The 11,810-nt window shown below is 49.6% G+C and overlaps 1 protein-coding gene across 1 annotated transcript; it reads right to left on the bottom strand.

The window, feature by feature from the left end:
• Positions 1-275: 275 nt before the first annotated feature.
• On the bottom strand, positions 276-1,655 carry LOC133215424 (leucine-rich repeat and fibronectin type III domain-containing protein 1-like protein). Its single transcript, XM_061359451.1, has one exon. It carries the CDS (start codon positions 1,653-1,655, stop codon positions 276-278), a length of 1,380 nt encoding a protein of 459 aa, XP_061215435.1.
• Between the last annotated feature and the right edge of the window lie 10,155 nt (positions 1,656-11,810).

Here is an 11,810-nt window from a genome sequence, read left to right as displayed (position 1 = left end):
TCCTGTTTGATGGGTGAAGGAGGCAACCAGTGCCTCCCATTCCCTCCTGTTTGATGGGTGAAGGAGGCAACCAGTGCCTCCCATTCCCTCCTGTTTGATGGGTGAAGGAGGCAACCAGTGCCTCCCATTGCCTCCCATTTGATGGGTGAAGAATGCAACCACCTCCTCCCATTGCCTCCTATGGGGTTCCTCCTTCCAAGGCAGCTCTGATGATGCAGACGATGCCCCATTGGAGCCTTCCTCCCATGCCCCCCATCCCAGTGGCAGGACCAGCATTACCTGTACACGAGGATGTCATCGGCGGAGCTGTTGTACTGGAGCTGGTACATCCTCATCCCAGGCAGGTGATGCTGGGCCGGCCACCGGATAAGAGCCGAGGAAGACGTCAGCTCCGTGACCATCACCCCCTTGTCCTGCTCCCCCTTTGTCTCATTGGGGAAGCTGGATTTGGCCGGGATGAGGATGTCCGACGGACCGGGTTCGGCATCCTTGTCGCAATGGGTGCTGTTGGCAAGGTTGGGGTACGGGCTCACCGCGAGCTCAACCGGCGCCGTCGATTCACCAGCGGCATTGGACGCGATGCAGGTGAAGGTGCCTTTATCCCCTATTGAAGCAATGAGGATGTCCAAGGTCCCGTTCTCATAGGAGATAGTCCTGGATGTGTTGGACACCAGCTTCCCATCGGGAGCGATCCATCGGACGTAGGGATCGGGGTCACCGACCGCTTTGCACTTCAAGGAGACGCTTTGCCCTTCGGTCGCCATCAACTTGGGGGTGCGGTGGGTGATCATGGGGGGCTCGCACACAAACTCCTCCTCTTTGATGGACCAGAAGTACTTGCCCATGAGCTCCGGTGGGGAGGCGCAGGTTTCCAGGTCATCCTCCCTAGTGAGGCGCCTCAACCACACCAGTTCGCAGTTACAATGCAATGGGTTCCCACCAAAGCTGAGCACCAAGGAGGACAAGGGCGAGCCCTTGGGTTTGGTGTAGACGGGGATCCTGGAGAACAAAGGATCCGGGGGGATCTTCTTCAGCTTGTTGGAGGTCATATCCAAACGGGCCAACTTATGGAGGTTGGAGAAGATCCCTTCCGGCACGGCCTCGATGAGGTTGTGGTCCAAGCTGATGGTGTTGACGTTGGAGAGCTTGGCGATGGTGTCCCAAGGGACGCGCGCGAGGTTGTTGTAGGACAGGTCCAGGTCTTCGATGGTCTCAATGAAGTCATCCAAGGAAGCGGGGGAGATGGAGCTCAGTTGGTTGTTGCTGAGGATCAGGTGGCGGAGGTTGACCAAGCCTTTGAGGTGGTCCTCGTCGATGCGGGTCAAGCGGTTGCTGTCCAAGTGCAAGGCATGGAGGCCCTTGAGGTCGGAGAAGGCGTAAGGCATGATGTGGCTGATGGTGTTCCTGGACAGGGTGAGGTGGAGCAGGTTGGTCATGTTGGCAAAGTCCTTCCTCCGCAGCGTGGTGATGAAGTTGTCCATGAGGCGCAGCTCGGCCGTGCGCCGGTCGAGGCCGGGCGGCACGAAGAGGAGCCCCGTTTTGGTGCAGAGGATGGTGAAGGATGGGGAGAGCGTTTGGCACGTGCAGCGCTTGGGGCACGGCATGGCCTTCGCGGCGGTGCTCAGAGCCAGCAGGGGGAGGAGGAGCCTTTCCATCGTAAGGGGGCGCTGTAGAGCTGGGGGGGGGAGAAGGGAAAGGTATGGGAATAGAGGGGAAATGCATGGGAATAGAGGGGAAAGGGGGAGAAATGCATGGAAATAGAGGGGAAATGCATGGAAATAGAGGGGAAATGCATGGGAATAGAGGGGAAATGCATGGAAATAGAGGGGAAATGCATGGGAATAGAGGGGAAATGCATGGAAATAGAGGGGAAAGGAGGAGAAATGCATGGAAATAGAGGGGAAATGCATGGAAATAGAGGGGAAAGGGGGAGAAATGCATGGAAATAGAGGGGAAATGCATGGAAATAGGGGAAATGCATGGGAATAGAGGGGAAATGCATGGAAATAGAGGGGAAAGGCATGGGAATAGAGGGGAAATGCATGGGAATAGAGGGGAAAGGCATGGGAATAGAGGGGAAAGGGGGAGAAATGCATGGGAATAGAGGGGAAATGCATGGGAATAGAGGGGAAAGGCATGGGAATAGAGGGGAAATGCATGGGAATAGAGGGGAAAGGCATGGGAATAGAGGGGAAAGGCATGGGAATAGAGGGGAAAGGCATGGGAATAGAGGGGAAAGGCATGGGAATAGAGGGGAAAGGCATGGGAATAGAGGGGAAATGCATGGGAATAGAGGGGAAAGGCATGGGAATAGAGGGGAAAGGCATGGGAATAGAGGGGAAAGGCATGGGAATAGAGGGGAAAGGGGGAGAAATGCATGGAAATAGAGGGGAAAGGGGGAGAAATGCATGGAAATAGAGGGGAAAGGCATGGAAATAGAGGGGAAAGGCATGGGAATAGAGGGGAAAGGCATGGAAATAGAGGGGAAAGGGGGAGAAATGCATGGAAATAGAGGGGAAAGGGGGAGAAATGCATGGAAATAGAGGGGAAATGCATGGAAATAGAGGGGAAAGGCATGGAAATAGAGGGAAAGGGGGAGAAATGCATGGAAATAGAGGGGAAATGCATGGAAATAGAGGGGAAAGGCATGGAAATAGAGGGGAAAGGGGGAGAAATGCATGGAAATAGAGGGGAAATGCATGGAAATAGAGGGGAAAGGGGGAGAAATGCATGGAAATAGAGGGGAAATGCATGGAAATAGAGGGGAAAGGAGGAGAAACGCATGGAAATAGGGGGGAAAGGAGGAGAAATGCATGGGAATAGAGGGGAAAGGAGGAGAAATGCATGGAAATAGAGGGGAAAGGGGGAGAAACGCATGGAAATAGGGGGGAAAGGAGGAGAAATGCATGGAAATAGAGGGGAAAGAAGGATTAAATAGAGGGGAAAGGAGAACTGCATGGAAATGTAGCCACCTCCCCCAAATTCACCTGAAATCAGGCTCTTTTAGCGCCCCAAAATCATTATTTTCCTTAAAAACACCCCAAAACCAACCAAGAAAAAACACCCCATCACCATCTGAAACAAAGAACACCCATTTAGGGGTTAATATGGAAGAGGGGATGCTACCACTAAGTAGGACAAATACAAGGCTGATGATGCCCTGATTTAATGCAAGGGGAGAAATGTGCCAACGCAGCAAAAATGGGAGCTCCATAATAACCCCAGGGATGCTGATGGCATCAATAGGATGTTGGGAGTGGGGGGGTTCAGTGCCCTCAAGCTTCTGGTTTCAGACATAGAAAATGATGTGAAAAGAGGGGAAAAAGGGCAAATTGGGCTGGTTTCTATGTTCTAAGAGATGCTCCATTGGTGTCTGGTTGGAAAGCACGGGTCCAAACCTAACCCCGTTATCCTCCCATAAGCAATCATGGGATAAGAGAAGTGATGCTCTCCTACGTTACCCATTGGTTTCACACCGTATCCATATGTAATTCTATACATTAGACATCCCTATGGAATTATATCTATTAGCTATCCATATGTAATTCTATACATTAGACATCCCTATGGAATTATATCTATTAGCTATCCATGTGTAATTCTATACATTAGGCATCCCTATGTAATTATGCATATTTAACCAAATCTTCCCACTTTTAGCTCAGAAAAGCCTGCCTGAAACCAGCTGGGTTGCCCAGAGCATCCCTAAGGATAACGGTAATGGGGCTGATAGGGCTCCGGGATCCTCGATATCCATCTGGAAGGACCAGTGCTCCCCATTAGAAGTGAGCAGGCACTGATTTCAGGGACGCTCTGCTCCATAGGGAACCCCTGTCCCTTTGCCTGTGCCCATTGCTCACCTAGAACAGGCCACAGAGCTTGGGGCTGGGGCTGAGGGGGGGAACCCCTTTGTTCCCAATGGGATCACGAGGGGAAAACGGCACCGAAGGGACCCTAAAGGGGAATCAATCAGTGCAGCTCCACTCGGGAGAGCACAGGGAGCTTTTCCTGCCGCAGAATTCCCTCTATCGGGTCCCTAGGGAGGTTTCTGTTGTTATAGTAGGAAAAAAGCTGATTTATGGCTGCGTTTTTGGTCCATTTTGCAAAGTTAAAGGAGAAATCCCTGCCCTGAACCCAGATCTCCGATGGCCGGGGATTATACATAGAATACTAGTAATAATATTGCTATATATAATAATATATTATTATACTATTATATTATTTTATTATATGCATAATAATAAATAATAATATATAATAGTATTATATAATAGTATTATATATGTAATACCTATAAAGTAGCATATATAATGGTATATATATTATTATATATACACAGTCATTGAATACCTACTGTTGAATATATATAATATTATTAGTAATATTACTATATATAATAATATTTTATGTTATTAAATGAATATATTATTATATTATTGTTCTGTTCTATTATATATGATTATGTTATATTATTATATACATAATACATGATAAATATTATATATAATAATATTATATATATGTAAAATAGTGTTTTATATATATAATAGTAGATATATCATTATACATTTAACACCTATTTAATCCAAGGCAATTGCCTAGTTTCTATTCTCAAACAGGAGCAATCCATCAGCCCAATGGGGCCTGCTGGGATGGGAAACCATCCCTATCCCATTTCCTCAGCTCTCTCCATAGGGAAACCCCATTCCCAGCACCCAGCACCAGTACTGGTGAGCAGAGCTGCTTGGAAGGGATGGGACCAGCTTCCCATTGCCATTCCATGCTCATGTCCGGGATGCAGGCAGCATCCATGGCAGCAAGGAAGCATCCTATTCCCAATGCAATGGGCGGCTATAGGGAAAGGGGGGGATGCCATAAGGGCTCCTTGCCCCATTACAACAGCCTTAAGCGGGTGACCTTCAGGTCCCCAGCATCACCACAGCCCCAAAGGGGCAAGGGAATGGGATCATCCCTTGGGAAAAGCCGGGATCCAGCGCTCAGCATCCCCATTCCCAGGCTCAGGATGGGCCCTCTCGTGGTCAGAGCAAGGTACCAAGAGGGGGAAACGCTGCGGCCACACCGGGCTCACCCCATTTACGGACGTGGGAAGTCAGGGATGAGCCGAAAAACGGCGTTTTTCACCCCAAAATAAGCGGGGAAAACGGGGCGGGTTTGGTGAACTGGGGTCACCCGGCACAAAGAACCTCGGTTTGAGGCATTTTAAGGCGAAAAGAGGGGTTTTGGAGCCTCCGTGTAAGGGTTTTCAATCATAGTGCTAATACAGGTCCATGGATTAAGCTCGGCTCGGAGGCAATGGGGCTCTTATAGGGCGAACCCCCCCTTTTCCCATATCCCAAACCCACATCCCAAGGGATTTTCCCTCTCCATCTCAGCGCTGCTCCGTCCCCATCCCCTCCTCCCTCCGGCCCCATGGGCTCTCGCCATTCCCATCGTCAGGAATCACCTCCACCATCCTCAATGACACCGGAGGCATCAAGCGCCGGCTGCCCCCCTGCATGGAACCGGCATTGGGAACGCCGCCCGCTTCCATAGGGATGGAAGCATCCCCAAGCACCCCCCCAGTTCCTCTCCAGCATCCATCCCTTGCATCCCCGCAGCATTCCAGCGGCTGGGAAGGGTGGATCCCGCTATGGGAAGCGGGGCGGTGACACTGCAGTTTATCACCCTAAGGGATGGAGGCGATAGAAACAGCGCTGTCGCGATAGGATGAAGGATCCCGCATCCACAGTGATGCTATGGGAGCATTGAACGGGCTTGGTCCCCATCACCCCCGCCCCCCCCCCATCCCGCACCGCCATAGGGCCGGGAACCGGTACCGGACCCCCCCCGCTCTCACCTCTCCCGTTGCGAGCCTACAAGGGCGGCATCACCTCGGTTGTGCCCCCCCCATCGCCGCCGCCGCCGCCGCCTCCGCCTCCATCGCCGCTTCCATCGCCGCCGCCTCCGCCTCCCATGGTCGGTACCGGAGGAGGGAGCCTCCCGCACCGGCGGAGCCGGGCAGCGCCGCTGCCGCAGGGGCCGCCCCGCCCCGGCTCCGCGCAACGGAGGAGGAGGAGGAGGAGGAGGAAAGGGGAGGAAGGAGGCTCCGCCCCCCCCGGTCCCGCCCCGCCCCGCCCCATGGCCGCAGACCCGGTGCGGAGACCCCGGAGGGGAGATGCGGGCCTTGCCTGAGTGGTACCCATGGAGCATCCCCATGGTCCGGTGTTGGGATGCAGGGGAAACAGCATCCCCCAGTGATGTGGAGACGGGAGAGGGAGATGCAGTACTGAGTGGTACCCATGGAGCATCACCCCGGTCCGGTGTTGGGATGCAGGGGAAACAGCATCCCCCAGTGATGTGGAGACCAGAGAGGGAGATGTGGTACTGAGTGGTACCCATGGAGCATCCCTGTGGTCCGGTGTTGGGATGCAGGGGAAACAGCATCCCCCAGTGATGTGGAGACGGGAGACGGAGATGTGGTACTGAGTGGTACCCATGGAGCATCACCCCGGTCCGGTGTTGGGATGCAGGGGAAACAGCATCCCCCAGTGATGCAGAGACCGGAGAGGGAGATGTGGTACTGAGTGGTACCCATGGAGCATCCCTGTGGTCCGGTGTTGGGATGCAGGGGAAGCAGCATCCCCCGGTGATGTGGAGACCAGAGAGGGAGATGTGATCTTTTACCTGAGTGGTACCCATGGAGCATCCCCGTGGTCCGGTGTTGGGATGCAGGGGAAACAGCATCCCCTCTGTGATGTGGAGACCCTAACTATTCTATGATTCTCTTTCTATTGTGTTTTATTTATTTTATATTTTATTTTATTTAACTTATTTTATTTTATTTTATTTTACTTTTTTATTTTTTATTTGATTTTACTTTATTTAATTTTTATCTTTATTTTATTTATTTATTTACTTATTAAATCGTATTCTATTTAATTTTATCTTCTTTTATCCTTTTTTATTTTATTCTTAAGTTGCATTCTATTTGATTTTATTTTCCTTCAGGTTATTTTACATCCAGGCTGATGTGTGTGGAATTGCACGACAAGAAAGAGCATCCACCAATCTGATGCCTGGGATAGCACAGGAAGGTGTCCCATGGGTACCAGGAGATGCTTGTGATTGCCTTTCCCAGCCTGCCAAGTGCTCACTAGGAGCTTCAGCACCTTAAAGCTCCTGCTTTTTACCTTTCTTTGCATTATTTAGCCCTTTTTGGGGGGCTTTTGCTTGCTATTTACTACTTTAGACCTCAGAGCATCTTCTGGTACCCAAAGGGGGCTACAAGGATGCTGGAGATGGGACCAGCATCAGGGATGGAAGCGATGGAACAAGGGGGAGTTTGGATGCTGAGGCATTGGATTGGGTTGCCCAAGGATGCTGGGAATGCTCCATCCCTGGCAGTGCTCAAGGCAGTGATGCTCTATGGTGGTACCCTTGCCATAGGACCAAAGCCCAATGGTACCTTTGTGATGCTCGGGTACCTTTTGGAGCCAGGCTTTACCCCCTTGCTGCCCTTTCATCCCCATTGACCTCTTTTTAGGATTCAGCTTCCCAATGGGAACACCACCCTTATTGGTGTCTGGATTGGTGGAGGAGAGCAGAGGATGCTGCATGCACTCCTCTATGGGAATGGCTGTGTTAGGGGAGAAGATGCCCTTTTGGGGCTATGCAGAAGGAAAGCAGGGCAGGCTTCCCAATCCAAACCATTCCATTGGCTTTAGCATGGGGAAGGCATCCCATCTCAGCCTTAGATCCTCACCAGTTTGGTTTTGCCTATGGGAAAGAGCAAATGAGGCCCTTTGGTGGGAAGAAAGGATGCTTTGATGGGTGAAGGACCCATGCAATGTACTGAGGGTATAGAGGCAGGAGCACATCAGTAGGAAAAGGGCAATTAACCCAGCGCTTTAATGAGTTAATGAAGGGCCATTAGCACCTCATTGCTTCTCCTGATGCTCCCCTTCCATTGAAGAGCCATGGCTGGATAACAGCCTCAATGGTACCCACTCCCCATCAAGCAGTGCCCATCACCGTGGTAACCAATTGAAGCCGGTTTGGGCTTGGTGGCTTTCAGTATCTGTTGCCATGCCTTCAGGCCTGCATCCTTGAGCTAAGAACAGGCTGGGTGCATTGTGGCAGCTCCTTGGAGGGGTGGATGGAGATGCTCCTTTGGGCTATGAATCATCACGCATCGGAGCATCCTTCTCTGCTTAAGGCCTTTGAGATGGAAATGTTAAGATGGGAATGATAAGATGGGAATGATAAGATGGAAATGTTAAGATGGGAATGTTAATATGGAAATGTTAATATGGAAATATTAAGATTCCCCAATGGCCACATCCTAATCTTTTATCTTACCATCACCTTTATCTTGTCATCTGCCCCTTGCCTCAGTTTCCTTTGCTTCTGGTCCACCTTTGCTTAGCATCTTCACGCTGCGGTACCAATGATGCTGGATGAGTTGGTTGCCAAGCTCCCATTGTAGGGATGGAATGGGATGATCTTAAGCTCCTTTCCATCCCAACCCATTCCATGAGTCCATGGTTTTTTCCCTTAGGTGGCTCTTTATGGATAGAAGGAAGTGGAGGAAAACCCTTTGGTCCTTTGCCATCGCATCCTCATCCCCATAAAGCCCCTCTTTGTGCTTGTAGAAGGGTTGATTGCTCATTAATCCATCTCAACCCATTCATTCCATTGCTTCTTCTTCATGGGAAATGTCCCCAAAAGGCCCTGTTGAAGGTTCCCTGTGCATTGGAAGGGAGAACCTGCTCCCAACAGGCTCCTCTGCTTGGTGGCATCAGCACCGGAGGCCTCCTCAGCAAATGGAATGGGTTGGAAGGGTCAAGATGGGAGAGAACCTGAGAACTGGTCCTTATGAGGGCACTAAGGCAGCCACAGCCCCCCTCAACTGCTCGTGTTGGTTTAACCCCCTCTGTGGCCCTTGCTTTGCTGCTCTCCACCCTATCCCATGCTATTGGGATGCTCTCTGCCTGTTCATCTCCTTGGGTTCTCCCTTAGTGGGTTTGCTCATGGGGTTCCCATTCATTTGAACACGGGTTTTCCTATGGCTCTGGTTAATTTGATGCAGGATAAGGTTCTTGGACCACAAATCCTCTTCTTCTTCACCTTCCCAAGGCATTCCCAGTGCATGCATCCTACAGGGCCGCATTGCGGACCCACAGCGCATCCTTGCCTCACGAGGGGCTCTACCCCTTGTGAAGTACCCTTGTGCGTGTCCCACGCTGCATCCCGTTGCCATGGCAACCCCTCAATGAGCCTTTCTTCTCGCAGAGGAGTGAAGGCAGGTACATGGAGCCCATTGATCTTCCTAGGGATGCTCGGGTGCTTCCATTGCCAGCCTTGGAGGTGGGTTGGCTGTGGTTCTTCATAGGGAGCTGCTCAGCAGAAGGGAAAGCAATGGGATGGGAAGGCCAAAGTGGGGAATGCACTTCCAATCCTCTTCTCCAGCAGCTGTTGCTGGGGGGCAATGGAGGTAAATGGGGCTAGGATGGACCCAAACAGCCTCATGTGGGTCGGGTGAGACTTGGTCTGTGTATAGCTGTTAGTACCAGTGCCAATGCTTCCATCCCCAAGTTGTCTCCTTTGGATGCTGTTTGTCTATTACCTGGAAGCATTTGACCTGGGAGCCAACAGTGATGCAGGTCTTTAGGGTTAGGGTTAGGGTTAGGGTTAGGGTTAGGGTTAGGGTTAGGGTCTTGCATCCTTGCTCTTCATTGTGTATTGATGGGACAGGGGGGAAGGAGGCTTGGAGGGTGGGTTTGGTCCCTAAATCACATTGGGGTCTCTTAAGCTCATCTGAGTACCCTGAGCTGAGCGTTGGGTCCACGATGCCTCCCTATCAAAGCCCATTTGTCATGTCTGGTTCGTTTGCCTCTGTGCCTTGGGGCCAAAGGCTCCCACCACGTAACCAGCACCAAGATGATGGCAAAGCCAGGAGGGGCCTGAATAGATAGAACATAGATAGACATAGCTAAAATAGATAGACATAGATAGACATAGAATAGACTAATAGACATAGATAGAACAGACTAATAGATAGACATAGATAGAACGGATAGACTGATAGACATAGATAGACATAGCTAAAATAGATAGACTAATAGATAGACATAGAATAGACTGATAGACATAGATAGAATGGATAGGCTGATAGACATAGATAGACATAGCTAGAATAGATAGACTAATAGACATAGGATAGACTAATAGATAGACATAGATAGAATAGACTAATAGATAGACATAGATAGAATGGATAGACTGATAGACATAGATAGACATAGCTAGAATAGATAGACTAATAGATAGGCATAGATAGGATAGACTAATAGGCATAGATAGACATAGGCAGACATAGATAGAATGGATAGACTAATAGATAGACATAGCTAGAATAGATAGACTAATAGATAGACATAGAATAGATAGACATAGCTAGAATAGATAGACTAATAGATAGACATAGCTAGAATAGATAGACTAATAGATAGACATAGAATAGATAGACATAGCTAGAATAGATAGACTAATAGATAGACATAGAATAGATAGACATAGCTAGAATAGACTAATAGATAGACATAGAATAGACTAATAGATAGACATAGATAGAATAGACTAATAGACATACATAGAATGGATAGACTGATAGATATAGATAGACATAGCTAGAATAGATAGACTAATAGATAGACATAGAATAGATAGACATAGATAGAATAGACTAATAGATAGAATAGACTAGTAGATAGACATAGATAGAACAGACTACTAGATAGACATAGATAGAATGGATAGACTGACAGACATAGCTAGAATAGATAGACTAATAGATATAGATAGACAATGACAGCAGAAACTCATCTCATGCTCCTCCCCATAGAGCTCCATGCGATGCTGAAGGCCAAGCAGTGGAGCATCGGGCTCTGCTGCTTGGGTACCAACTCCCCTCTGTGGAGCATCCCATTGCAACCAACAGCAGGCAACGCCTAAGCCCCCTATTCCCCTATGGATGTGAGTCACTGCAGGAATAGCTCAGTTCCACTGCCTCTCATGGCTTTCATTTGCCATATAAAGGCGTTTATCTTCATCATCAGATGCACTGCTCAAACCCAATGCGGTTGAGCACTGGGATTCCTCCCTAATGCTGCCCTGGAGCGCTCAGAAGGGATTGATAGGCTCATGTGTCAAGGCGAGATTGTCTTTCAATGGGATTTGGATGGGATCATCTCCCCCTCTCAATGCAAGCTGGGTTCATTTGGCTTTCAATGCCCCCATGGTGGCACGTTGTGCCTTGGGTATGGAAGTCACACACAGGGGAAGCAATAGCAATGGAGGGGTTAGGGTATTAAGCACTGCATGCATCGTGCTCCCATTCCCATTGAGGGGTAAATGCACCAGGAAGTGACGTTTGTCAGCCTATAAACGTTGATTAATGAACTATTAATTAGTGGATAACGCTTTGGGTCTTGTATTTGAATGGGGCAGAAGGTGCTGGATTGGAGCTCCAGATTGCTTTATTTGGTATAATCCATCCTATTTGCCTCAATGGCAAGTGATGTGTTGAGCTCAATTGGCCTTTTCTTCTCTATTAACACCCTAATACCCCCAAATGGTCCCCCTTGATCCGATTTGCTTCGCTGCCCCTTGGTTACCCATTGCCTCTTGGCCACTCTTCCCCATTACCCCCTTTAAAACCCCAAAGCTTCCTTCTCGTTGGGGTCTTTTATTTCCCCCTTTACATCCCAGAGGGTTTGGGAGCACACCTGAACTCCATTGGAAACGGGGGG

This window comes from Neopsephotus bourkii, unplaced genomic scaffold (assembly GCF_033783945.1).
Source record: "Neopsephotus bourkii isolate Nb327-2 ecotype Australia unplaced genomic scaffold, CSIRO-AGI_Nbou_v1 NB_978, whole genome shotgun sequence".
Taxonomy (NCBI): Eukaryota; Metazoa; Chordata; class Aves; order Psittaciformes; family Psittacidae; genus Neopsephotus; species Neopsephotus bourkii.
This window is presented reverse-complemented; position numbering and strand designations above follow the sequence as displayed.